A 13,935-nucleotide genomic window follows, 5' to 3' on the forward strand; every position below is an offset into this window, starting at 1 on the left:
CTTTAAGCACAACCTCTTTATGTACTTAACAATCAGAGTGTCAGGCAAATGACAAGCTCCTGTTTAAAGGAGTAAAGTGCGGCAAGTTTCTAAATATATTCATATACAACCAGTCATCTTGCTATTTTTGGTTTTAGGCACAGGACCAAGCAAACTATTGCCTCAAATATCTGGGTCACTTACTTTGGTCTCAATAGATTCACATATTCCAGTCTACTTTCCATGTGTTCTACTAATTTATCAGCTTAATTCCTCTATTGGATCCTCCACATACCCTGCACTTTAATACACGTTATGATGTGAAATCACATTTATTTCACCCTATAGCCAAGAGAATAGTCATCGGGTAATTTTGACTTTGTCCAATAGTGTCAAACTGCGATAGCGGATCAGCCGCCTGTTATACATCTCTCCTGATTTTCATTTCCATCAACAGCAATGAAATGAAAAATCGGGAGAGATGTGTAACGAGTGGCTGATTCCAAAATCAAAATGACCCCCATTACACCTTTCTTCACTATTCCCAATACAACTAGCCACTGAACAGCTCATTTCTATTAAACAGCTTTACTCAGTAAAGTTTTAAACATGCAGGGAAAGGTTTCCTCTGCACTGTGTTTAGAAAGAGTGGGTTTCCAATTGCATTACACACAGTGCAGAGACAAAATCTTCCCCTCATAGCATGATTCTAATTAGACATGGTGCTTGTACAAATTGTTATGTTGCTGGAAACTATTATATTTCTGGTTTCGTGGTTTCCTGAGATTAGTACCCATGAAATAGAAACACTAACTTAACTTTTAGAGTACTGGAGCTCCGCTGGGAGTCTGGCAGCAGAGCCAGAAAATAGGCCTGGCCCCTGATTAGCCGGCTCCCAGCCTGCTCTGGGAGTTACTGCAGGGTCTTGTAAGGGGTAGAGCCTCATTTTGCTTATTACAAAGCAAGCGCTGTGGATAGAGCAGGGTCAGAGACACCCTAAGTAGGGAATCCCCATGACCCGGGCCTTACACAGGACCGGTGGATCTATGGAAGCCTGTTAAATGGTGCATGCGGGGACCAGCTTTGGGATGCAGGCCAGGGATACAGCGTGGATTAGATTTTTTACAGGTTAAAGTTTATTTCCACCCACTTATAAAGGGGCTGTGCAATGGGCTGCCAATATTTGGTTTAAGGTGGGTGGGGGAGAAGGGCCTCCTCAAAACCGAACCACCATCCACTGGGATTCCTGGCCTCTTGGGGCAGTCGGGCTCCCGAGATGTGCCCCTAGTCAACCGGGGACCTGCCAGTCTCTTACTGACTCCACAAGCTTCAACAGCATCTCTGGTGCATGTGTCCCAGCCCTTGTTCCAAGGATGTTGGCACTGGGAATTTATGGCCCCGACATATTTTATGAATCCTTGACTTTAAAAAAAAGGAGCCAAATATTTTCTCTATAATTTGGCCTTCTTAATGACTCTCAGAGGGTACACTGTGGAGAATAGATACCTGAATCCGAGGAATCAACACCAACGGGTTTAAATGGTAAATTGGCTCATTTTCAACCCAAAATGTGTATGTGTGTTATGTGGAAGACGGCAGGCTGGGATTGAATACAAAAGATCTGGGATGCTGAAGTTTACTTGACGACTTTTGCAAAACTTTCCTTCAGGAGCTTAAGTAGGTGGGATAGAGTCCATGATAAGGTAGATGGCATGTAGCTTGCAGAAAGAAGGGCTTGATGGGCCAACTGGCTTGTTTTAATTTGAAATGTTTTTAAGAGCATAGTAGGAGGGACATGATCGTCTTTGAAAATATGCAAGCTCTTATATTCATATCTCCCATGCCAGTTCTGTAGATTTCACTGTTGAATCTTTTGACGGACTTGTACTTTGAAGGGGGAGAAGTTCTACATGCCTGCAAAACTAGATTTAACACAAATTATACAATCCAATCAAAAAGCCAGGGCAGTGGTTGTTAACTATAATTACTGTCTGTAATGTTGAAGGAATTTCCACTGCTGGGTGGAGTCTTGGATGACACGTCCTGATCTGAAGCCAGGCTATGATGGTTGGCAAGTACTAGACCCAACTCCACAGGAGAAAAGTGAAGGTAAGGGTAGATAATGTAGCTGTGCAGTAACACATTTGTGTAGTAAGAACCTTTTACCATTATGTGCATAGTTAGAGGCTTTTCTTTGGCAGACAAAAATGATGGCCCACTGCTGGTAGAACTTAAAAACAAAAAGGGGGCAAGCACTTTGCTGGGAGTGTACTATAGGCCCCCAAACAGTCAGGGGGAGATAGAGGAACAGATATGTAGGCAAATCTCAGAGAAATGTGCAAATAATAGGGTAATAATAGTGGGGGATTTCAACTTCCCCAATATTAACTGGGATAGTCAGAGTGTGAAAGGCTTAGAGGGTGCAGAATTCTTAAAGTGCATCCAGGAGAGCTTTTTGAGCCAGCATGTAGAAAGTCCTACAAGAGAGGGGGCGGTACTGGACCTAATTCTAGGGAATGTGGCCGGGCAAGTGGTAGAAGTGTTAGTAGGTGAGCACTTTGGTGACAGTGACCATAATTCGGTGAGATTTAAGGTAGTCATGGAAAAGGACAGAGATGGACCGGAAATAAAGGTTTTAAATTGGGGGAAGGCCGATTTTAATATGATAAGGCAGGATCTGGCCAAAGTGGACTGGGATCAGCTACTTGTAGGAAAATCCACATCGGAGCAATGGGAGTCTTTCAGAAAGGAAATTGAGAGAGTACAATGGCAACATGTTCCTGTAAAGGTCAAGGGTGGGACCAACAAGCCCAGGGAACCTTGGATGTCAAGGGATATACGAGAATGAATTAGGAAAAAAAGGGGGGCTTTTGGCAGATACAAAGGACTAAAGACAAAGGAAGCCCTAGAGGAGTATAAAAAGTGCAGGGGGATACTTAAAAAAGAAATTAGGAGAGCGAGGAAGGGCCATGAAATAACACTGGCGAGTAAAATAAAGGAAAATCCTAAGGTGTTTTATATAAGTATATTAAGGGCAAGAGGATAACTAGGGAAAGAGTAGGGCTCATTAGGGACCAAAGTGGCAATCTGTGTGTGGAGCCAGAAGATGTTGGTGGGGTTTTAAATGAATTTTTTGCATCCGTGTTCACTATGGAGAAGGACGATGTAGACATAGAAATCGGGCAGGGGGACTGTGATATACTTGAACATATTAGCATCAAGAGGGAGGAGGTACTAGCGGCTTTAGTAGGCTTAAAAGTGGATAAATCCCCAGGCCCGGACGAGATGTATCCCAGGCTGCTGTGTGAGGCAAAGGAGGAGATTGCAGGGGCGCTGACACAAATTTTCAAAACCTCTCTGGCCACAGGGGATGTGCCAGAGGACTGGAGAACAGCTAACGTAGTACCATTATTCAAGAAGGGTAGTAGGGATAAGCCAGGGAATTACAGGCCAGCGAGCCTAACATCAGTGGTAGGGAAATTATTGGAAAAACTTCTGAGGGACAGAATTGGTCTCCACTTGGAGAGGCAAGGATTAATCAGGGATAGTCAGCATGGCTTTGTCAAGGGAAGATCATGTCTGACCAATTTGATTGAATTTTTCGAGGGGGTGACTAGGTGTGTGGATGAGGGTAGTGCAGTGGATGTGGTATACATGGATTTCAGTAAGGCTTTCGATAAAGTCCCGCACAGGAGACTGGTCAAGAAGGTAAGAGCCCATGGGATCCAGGGTGCCTTGGCACATTGGATCCAAAACTGGCTTAGTGGCAGAAGGCAGAGGGTGATGGTCGAAGGTTGTTTTTGTGACTGGAAGTCTGTGTCCAGTGGGGTACCACAGGGGTCGGTGCTGGGTCCCTTGCTGTTTGTGGTCTACATTAATGATTTGGATGTGAATGTAAAAGGTATGATCTGTAAGTTCGCAGATGACACGAAAATTGGTGGGGTGGTAAATAGCGAGGAGGGTAGCCTCAGTCTGCAGGACGATATAGATGAATTGGTCAGATGGGCGGAACAGTGGCTAATGGAATTTAACCCTGAAAAGTGTGAGGTGATGCATTTTGGAGGGACTAACAAGGCAAGGGAATACACAATGAATGGTAAGACCCTAGGAAAGACAGAGGATCAGAGGGACCTTGGTGTGCATGTACATAGATCCCTGAAGGCAGCAGAACAGGTGGATAAGGTGGTTAAAAAGGCATATGGGATACTTGCCTTCATTAGCCAAGGCATAGAATATAAGAGCAGGGAGGTTATGATGGAGCTGTACAAAACGCTGGTTAGGCCACAGCTGGAATACTGTGTGCAGTTCTGGTCGCCACACTATAGGAAGGATGTGATTGCTTTGGAGAGGGTGCAGAGGAGATTCACCAGGATGTTACCTGGGCTGGAGCGCTTCAGCTATGAAGAAAGACTGGACAGGCTGGGGTTGTTTTCCTTGGAGCAGAGAAGGCTGAGGGGAGACCTGATTGAGGTGTACAAAATTATGAGGGGCATAGATAGGGTAGATAGAAAGGAACTTTTTCCCTTAGTAGAGGGGTCAATAACAAGGGGGCATAGATTCAAGGTATGGGGCAGGAGGTTTAGAGGGGATTTGAGGAAGAACTTTTTCACCCAGAGGGTGGTTGGAATCTGGAACTCACTGCCTGAAAGGGTGGTAGAGGCATGAACCCTCACAACATTCAAGAAGCTTTTGGATGAGCACTTGAAATGCCATAGCATACAAGGCTACGGACCAAATGCTGGAAAATGGGATTAGATTAGACAGGGCTTGATGGCCGGCGCGGACGCGATGGGCCGAAGGGCCGAAGGGCCTCTTTCTGTGCTGTATGACTCTATGGTGAAATCAAAAGTTCTCCAAAGGAAATATTCCTAAATCCCAGTAATCAACTGCAGATTGTCACCCAATAAACTAGCAGTAATAATGTCACAGTAATTAATCCTTCAACTAAATAGAGTGTCCATCTCATTGGTATCTGCTACAATTCTCTCCAATGGCAAAAGTACCACCAAATATTGTCCCCAACTAACTCCCGTGTTCTTCACAGATGTGGAGCAAACCTTTAAAAAAAAGGCCAATCATTTCAGGCTGAGCTTTTCTGACCTGAAGCTAAAGATTTACAAGCAGTTACAAATGCCCTCTGATTGACTTCAGGAGCTTACAATCAGCTTTAATTATCTGGACGTGCCTATTTAAATCAGTACTTTCGGGAATACTTGAACATGGCTTTTTTTTTAAAGGACAGGCCATGTTAGCAGCTAAACATCACAACTGTGCTCCAGATCCCAGACTATTACCTGGGAGAACACCACAGGCAATACACTAATATTTTATATTAAAAAAAGAGCAGTTTTCAGGAAGGAGACATGGGGACCAAATGGTGGTCATCAGCCATGCAAACTTAACTCTCACAATTTATGTCATCTGAACCCAAGATGAGATTACTCTTTTGTAATCAATTTTGACCAGCCATTACTTGGCAATATAATTGGTGAATAAGTAATTCAAATTGATTATGGGCCAGAAATTCAGGTTGGAGGCTTCCCGTGGGTGCAAGCCCCCGATCTGCACTTACCTAGCGCGCCTGCCGTTGTGCTGTGGGCCTGCGTGGGATTCCGAACCTGGGCCTCCTCCAGCTGCCGGCGCGCAGTGCTTGCGTATCCCAGGGGCGCAGTTAGTTCGAAGCGTCCCCTGGGATCACGTGGGCCATGGAGAGCCAATCATAGCAGGGAATCTCTATTCATAGATTTGACAGGAAGAGCTGTCAAATCTATGAATAGAGATCGGCCCCAAAACCTAACTAAAACTTCAAACAAATTTTTAAAATAACTATAAATTACATAAAATAACTATTTTAAACAATAATTTAAATTTTTGGAAAAATTAATTACAGTTTTTAACAGGGCTAAAAATAAACTTACCTTTCTTTAAAGTATTTAAAAATAATAAACCTGTGGAAAAAATGTTTTAATTTTACTTAATTCACCACTTACCTTGTTAAAAGCAGGCCTTGCGACTGCTTTTTAAATGCGCAGCTGCTAGAGTCTTACCCTCCCGGAGAAACCTGTAAAAAAAAAAGAAAGTTCCAGGCGTACGCGCTGCCTCTCCGGTGCACGCGTTTGACCTGTGAACCCCTTCCTTTGAGGGAACAGAAGTTCTGGTTTCCAGCGCAATGCACGAAACCGGCACTTTCGTTGGCCCTTCGCGTGAGTACCCAGCGCGTACTCACCCGTGGGGTCCCAAATTTCTGGCCCTATATGTTTAAGCTACAGAATGTTAGCAAAGCTTTGACAATTCCAAGTACTGTATTGCACACTGTTAAAATTGTTCATTAGAACAGAATGCAATTGTTTTAATGTTGACATTGCAGTGATGTTTGGCCTTGTTCATTTCAGGAATCTACTGCTGTGGACCAGCTCCTGTCAAAGCCATTAAATGTGGGCACATCGATCAGAATTTTGATACTCCCTTTGTCTTTGCTGAAGTCAATGCAGATTACGTGTCATGGCTTCTCCGTAAAGATGGATCGAAAAAGCAGATCATGGTTAATAGTCGTCTAGTTGGTCAGAAGATCAGTACAAAGGCTGTCGGCAGTGATGAACGTGAGGATGTCACACACAATTACAAATATCTGGAGGGTAAGCAATGATTAGACTGGCATCATAATTGGCATAGACATCAAAGGTTACGGGAAATAATTGAAAGCAAGCCTTGTGAATTACATTTAATCACCCCTAAATGGAATTATGAAAGTTGAGTGACCGAATGACCCTTGAATACAGTTATGTTACACCAGACTGAACCACAGTTCTAGGGAGGGGAAGAGAGGCTGAATAATGAATATTTGTTAGATAGAAAAAAAAACACTAAAAACAACAACAACAACTTGTATTTATATAGCACTTTTAGCATAGTAAAACGTCCCAAGGCGCTGCACAGGAGTATTGTAAGACAAAAATTTGACACCGAGCCACATAAGGAGAAATTAGGACAGATGACCAAAAGTTTGGTCAAAGAGGTAGGTTTTAAGGAATGTCTTAAAGGAGGAAAGAGAGGTAGAGAGGCGGCGAGGTTTAGAGAAGGAATTCCAGAGCTTAGGGCCTAGGCAGCTGAAGGCACAGACAGCAATGATGGAGCAATTAAAATCGGGGATGCTCAAGAGGGCAGAATTAGAGGAGTGCAGTTATCTCTCGGGAGTGGGGATGAGGGGGGGTGGTCGGTGGCTGGAGGAGGTTGCAGAGATGGGGATGGGGTGGGTGGCTGGGGGAGGTTACAGAGATGGGGGGGAGGTGGGGGTGGCGAGGCCATAGAACTATTTGAAAAGAAGGTTGAGAATTTTAAAAATGGAGGCATTGCTCAACCAGGAGCCGATGTGGGTCAGCGAGCACAGGGATGATGGGTGATTGGGACTTGGTGCGAGTTAGGCACAGGCAGCCAAGTTTTGGATGACTTCAAGTTTACATAGGGTAGAATGTGGGAGGCCAGCCAGGAGTGCGTTGGAATAGTCAAGTCTAGAAGTAACAGAGGCATGGATGAGGGTTTCAGCAGCAGATGAGGTGAGGCAGGGGCAGAGGCAGGCGATGTTACAGAGGTGGAAATAGGCGGTCTTAGTTATGCCACGGATATGTGGTCGGAAGCTAATTTCAGGGTCAAATATGACACCAAGATTGCGAATAGTCTGGATTGGCCTCCGACAGATGCTAGGGAGAGGGATGGAGGCTAGGGAATGGAGTTTGTGGCGCGGACCAAAGGCAATAGCTTCGGTCTTCCCAATATTTAATTGGAGAAAATTTCTGCTCATCCAGAACTGGACGTCGGACAAGCAGTCTGACAATTTAGAGACAGTGGAGCGGTCGAGAGAAGTGGTGGTGAGGTAGAGCTGGGTGTCGTCAGCATACATGTGGAAACTGACACTGTTTTTGGATGATGTCACCAAGGGGCAGCATATAACTGGTACATCAAAACTGTTAAGGTGTGATTGAGTGTCAATACTGGAGTTCCTTGGCAAACTGAGACTGAGGAAGGATGTTTCCATAGATGCCAGCTTCAGGATCAGCCTTTAATTCACATATCCTACATTGTAGTCCTCATTATACACAAGGCCATTAGAGTGTCATTAACAGAAGCCTTTTTCAGAAATGAAACAGCCTCAAAGAATAATTGGAACTTTAAACTTCCATTTTTGTTTTTGTAAGTGTAGGGGAAACGATAGTCAGAACCTGACAAAAGGTCATCAACCTGAAAAGTTAACACTACCTTCTGAAAGTCTGGGAGAGATGCTGTCTGACCTGCTGAGTGTTTCCAGCAGGGATTAGAGAAGCTGGGGTTGTTCTCCTTAGAGCACAGAAAGTTAAGGGGAGATTTGATAGAGGTGGTCAAAATTATGAAGGGTTTTGATAGAGTAAATGAGGAGAAACTGTTTCCAGTGGCAGAAAGGTCAGTAACCAGCGGACACAGATTTAAGGTAATTGGCAACAGAACCAGAGGTGAGATGAGGAGAAATGATTTTGCATAGTGAGTTGTTATGATCTGGAATGCACAGCCTGAAAGGGTGATGGAAGCAGATGCAGTAAAAACATTCAAAAGGGATTTGGATTTGGATAACTACTTGAAGGGGAAATATTTGTAGGACTATGGGGAAAGGGTAGAGGAATGGGACTATTTGGATAGTTCTTTCAAAGAGCCGACACAGGCACGATGGGCTGAATGGCCTCCTTCTGAACTGTATCATTCTATGGTTGTATGATTTTTTTTTACTGGGACATGGTTCATAAGCACACAGGGCAGACTCCCAACAGGATCATCACCACAAAAAGGGAGCCCCAATGCCAGGTGGAGCAGCAACCTTGAAAAGGGGTGGAAGTGCCCTGAAGAGTTTCATTTAAATCATCATAAAGGACGCTGAATGATTCTTAGCCATCACCAGACCCTCTCCACCCAACGGGGCAGTCTGCCGTCTTGGCCCTCACCATATACCATGCCACCTGTCCTCTTGCCTTACCTGGATTTGGCAGTAGCTCAGCAGGGAGGTAGGGAAATTGGCTGGTTTTCCTAGCCCCGTGTCTCTAAGCTACTGCTGCAGCCAAGATCCCTGCTTGGGCAGGTTGGGAGTAAAATTCCTAGCACCAGTTTCAGGGGCAGAGATCCATAGTAGGCCTCCTCAACCCATTCTCCCTCTTCTTCAGCTGATTTTGGGCAGTATAGCAGAGGAAAATCCAGCCCTTATGGTCCATAAACCACACCCGTTCAATTATGCTGAATGATCTTAAGGTTAACAATTAATGTTGCTGAATTTCCAAATGTGTACATAATTGTAACTTAATATCCTTGCAAAATATGACAATTTAAAAAAGTGTCCATTATTTAAGAAAACTTTATGCTTGGGTGGGTGGACTGAATCTTTCAGCAGGGAATGTAATGCATTTTGGGGTCATTTTCCATTAGGTTTCTGTGTTGGAGTATAAGGTTTTATCTGTAGGCACAAGTTAATGTTGGGAAATTTTGCTTAAAAAAGGAAAAAAATTCTTTCTGCTCTAATATATTCGACAATTAATCAATTTTTAAAAAGGTTCTGAGGAAGAAAGAGCGGTTTTCAGTAAAGCAGACAAACTGACTCAAGAGCCAGAGAAGAAACTCTTCATAAAAGTGAAAACTGACAAAGTCAACATGAACGGGACCGACTTTGAAGTCTCTGCTGTTCTCTCGAACAAATCCTCGGTGACGAAGAATTTCAGGCTGATCTTCCGTGCCCAAACAGTCCTGTACAACGGGAAACCAATTAAAGATTGTAGCTGGAGAGACCTAGACAACATCACAGTTGGACCTCAAGAAGGTAATGCATCCAAAGTGCATTTTGACTGTGGGAAAGGGATCAGTGTTTGATGATTAAAATGTGAGTCATTGTGAAGCCAAGTCATACTAAGCCCCCAGGGAATATAGATGTTTCCATCTTCACCCCTAACCCCATACTGTCCTTTAATATGGATGTTTATCTCATCTGCTAATCTACAGTACCAGGATTTGGAGATAAAGTGGGTAAAATAAAACAGCTGTTAATACACAAAGCTGTACACACAACTTAACAAAATTTGTACAAGGCAATGGTTAGACCACAGTTAGAGCACTGTGTGCAGCTTTGGACACCCTGCTATAGAAAGGATATTGTAGAGCATACAGCGTGGATTAACCAGGTTGTTACTCGGAATGAGAAACTTTAGCTAGGAGCAGAGACTTGAGCTACTGAGACTCTTTGCCCTGAAGCAAAGAAGGCTAAGAGAAGATGTAACACCACTTTTATAAAATAGTGAATGGTTTTAATAGGGTGAATAGGGAAAGACTATTTCATCCGGCTAGGGAATCAGTGACGAGGGATCATTCATTTAAAATTTCAATGAGACGAGGAAAGCGGTTAAAAGAAATAAGGATAGAGTTTCCACTTGGCAGCGCTGGTTATTTCAGCACAAATAGCCCGAAATTGGCGCAAAAGATCGTAGAATTTTAAGCACAAATGACGTTCAGTGCAAATTGAGTTTCTGCGATCTTTTTCGCTAGTTTTTTAGAAATTGCGCTAGAATCCGGCCCTGCCCACAAAACTGGCCACGCCCACAGGGTAAATTAATCACCATTGGGAGTTTCCGCTAATTGCACTTGTTTGCAGGCCTTCGAGCAGGCTCTAAACGTTAAGCTGGTTCTTTTGGTGTAAGGACATTAATAGGCACTTTTTAAAAGCTTTTAAATGTTTTTTTTTATTTTACTGAGAAACGAACTACTGCACCCCAATATAACTGGCAAAATGGTTCTGTATAATTTTTAAAAGTCATTTTCAGTCATTTAAAATCGGGTTAGTCACAAGTGGTGGATTGACAGTGTGATTAAAAATGCTTATTGTTCACGATAAACCCATTTTCAGCTCTAATAATCCAACTTTACCAAGCTACCACTCTTAAATATAGCCCCCCAAATTTTTTTTTGAAGGAAATTAAAAAAATACATTTTAAAATGCTGCCGATTGCGCTGGTTCATGGCAGATTTTGCGTTCGGCGATATGCAAATTGGTTTGAGTGGAAACTGAAGAGAAAAAAAACACTGCTCAAAACGGGCACGATTTTGGGTGCAATTTGCACCCGGAGCGCCAATTTTGCCCAAAGAAGAATCTCTCCCACCCATTAATTATGCAGGGGGTTGTTAGAGTATGGGCGCTTTGCCACAGGGAGTATTTGAGGAATAGGCTATTGTATCTTTTAAAGGAAGTGTAGATAAAGATTTGAAGCCAAGAAGGACACCGAGCTAAATGGACATGATGGGCCAAATGCTCTCCTCCTGTGCTGTAAACTTGTATAGGTCCATGGTAATGTTTCTGGCTTTTTAATCAAACAAAATGTGTAAGCTCCCCTGATAAATCAAACAGTTCATAGGAGAAAATTTGTACGTCTCATATTCATGAGTTGGCACAGTAAAACAAAGTAATGAAAAACAGTAAAAGAGCCCAGCTTATCTTATGCTGTATCAAACAAAATACAATGGTTCCTCTTTCTTACAGTCTGAATTCCCAATATCCAGTTCATTTATTTTATCTGCAGAAAGCCGAGAGGAGTATAGAAAGTGCAGGGGTGAAATTAAAAAGGAAATTAGGAAAGCAAAAAGAGGGCATGAAAAATATTGGCAAGTAAAATCAAGGAAAATCCAAAGATGTTTTATAAATACATTAAGAGCAAGAGGATAACTAAAGTAAGAGTAAGGCCTATTAGAGACCATAAAGGTAACCTGTGTGTGGAAGCGGAAGGCATGGGTATGGCTCTTAATGAATATATCAATGATTTGGACTTGAATGTAGGAAGTATGATTAAGAAGTTTGCAGATGATACAAAAATTGGCCATGTGGTTGATAATGAAGAAGAAAGCTGCAGACTGCAGGAAGATATCAATGGACTGGTCAGGTGGGCAGAACAGTGACAAATGGAATTCAATCCGGAGAAGTGTGAGGTAATGCTTTTGGGGAGGGCTAACGAGGCAAGGGAATGCACTATAATTGGTAGGACACTGAGAAGTGCAGAAGATCAAAGGGACCTTGGAGTGCATTTCCACAGATCCCTGAAGGTAGCAGGACAGGTAGATAAGGTGGTTAAGAGGGTATGCGGGATACTTGCATTTATTAGACAAGGCAAAGAACACAAGAGCAGGGAGGTTATGCTTGAACTGCATAAAACACTAGTTAGGCCGCAGCTAGAATATCGCATGCAGTTCTGGTCTCCACATTACAGGAAGGATGTAATTGCACTAGAGGGGGTGCAGAGGAGATTTATGAGGATGTTGCCTGAGCTGGGGAATTTTAGCTATGAGGAAAGATTGGATAGGCTGGGGTTGTTCTCTTTGGAACAGAGGAGGCTGAGGGAGACCTAATTGAGGTGTATAAAATTATGAGGGGCCTAGATAAAGTGGATAGGAAGGACCTATTTCCCTTAGTAGATGGATCAATAACCAGGGGCATAGATTTAAAGTAATTGGTAGGAGGTTTAGAGGGGATTTGAGGAGAATTTTTTTCCACCAAGAGGGTGGTGGAGGTTTGGAACTCACTGCCTGAAAGGGTGGTAGAGGCAGAGATCCTCATCACATATAAAAAGGACCTGGATAACCTACAAGGCTACAGACCAAGTGCTGGAAAGTTGGATTAGGGTGGCTAGCTCTTTGTCGGCCGGCACAGACAAGATGGGCCAAATGGCCTCCTTCTGTGCTGTAAATTTCTATGATTCTATCTATACTGTAACTTGCTAATGAAAGTGAAAACTTACTTCATACTTATGTACTTATGCTAATGTTTGCACTAACATTAGTAAGCGGAGGAAAATATATCCCATTATTTGACTAGATTTGTTGCTTGTGTAACTTTGATGAACCTTTGTCCCAGTACTGCACCATCCATTGCGTTTTTATTCATATGCTGTCGCTATGTTTTATTTGTGCTTGAGGCCGACCACTGCAGATACAACAGCAACAGCGCCTTTAACCTAGTAAAATGTCCCAAGGTGCTTCACAGGGGTATTAAAAGAAAAAAAAATCATTCATGGTAGATAGAAGAGTTCACAATGCAGCCGATTCATGTGTTTCAATTTACTTTTACTGAATCTGATCAGCGGATGTTTCAAGTCACGATACAGAGTCTGTATTTAAAGTGAGTCAAATTGAGCAGTGCGGGTCAATCTGCTGTCTCCTGTTTTGTCCCTCATCGAAATTGAATTTCACCACCATAAACTCAATTACATTTTTTTTTACATTGTCACTTTATTCTTTTGCTTCCCCTGTCGGTCCCAAATTACTGTTGTTTATTAAAAACCTTTAACTTTAAGGGGTACAGTAGTGCAGTGGTTATGTTCCTGGACTAATAATACAGAAATTGTGAATTCAAATCCCACCATAGCAGTTTGAAAATTCAAATCTATTTTTGTAAAAAAAAGCTGGAAATAAAAAACTGGCCTCAGTAAAAGTGGCCATGAAGTTGTTGAATTGTCATAAAAACCCAACTGTTGGTAATGTCCTTTAGGGAAGGAAATCTGCCGTCCTTACCCAGTCTGGCCTATATGTGACTCCAGTCCCACACTAGCATGGTTGACTCTTACCTGCCCTCTGAAGTGGCACTTAAACCGCTACAAAGAAGGTGGCCCACCGTCACTTTCTCAAGAGCAAATAGGGATGGGAAATAAATAGCCCCATCAGTGATGTTCACAGCCCGATAATTCATTAAAAAAATCTTTCTAGGCTTGCTTGGTGGCTTTGTGGGTAAGTGCACCACAGACAGGTAGAATTCCTTTTGGTAAATGTGTAATGAGTTCATAGAATGAGATCCCTGGTACCATTCTCGGAAATCACTTCTGCACCCTCTCCAAGACCTTGACATGCTTCCTAAAGTGCAGTGCCCAGAATTAGACAATACTCCAGCTGCGGTCTAACCAGTGATTTATGAAG

At 43.0% G+C, this 13,935-nt stretch overlaps 1 protein-coding gene across 1 annotated transcript in view; it reads left to right on the forward strand.

Annotated features, from left to right (window-relative positions):
- The window catches only part of LOC147108584 (protein-glutamine gamma-glutamyltransferase 2-like), a 118,263-nt gene that overhangs the window by 86,264 nt on the left and 18,064 nt on the right, over positions 1 to 13,935 (forward strand). Inside the window, exons 8-10 of the mRNA XM_086005272.1 lie at positions 1,985 to 2,088; positions 6,372 to 6,614; positions 9,545 to 9,808. Of these exons, the coding sequence (XP_085861398.1) occupies positions 1,985 to 2,088; positions 6,372 to 6,614; positions 9,545 to 9,808 (611 nt within the window). The remainder of the gene's footprint in view (positions 1 to 1,984; positions 2,089 to 6,371; positions 6,615 to 9,544; positions 9,809 to 13,935) is intronic.

The sequence above is a fragment of the Somniosus microcephalus genome, chromosome 13 (genome assembly GCF_052327205.1).
Source record: "Somniosus microcephalus isolate GS21.2 chromosome 13, FLI_Smic_1.0, whole genome shotgun sequence".
Classification (NCBI taxonomy): domain Eukaryota; kingdom Metazoa; phylum Chordata; class Chondrichthyes; order Squaliformes; family Somniosidae; genus Somniosus; species Somniosus microcephalus.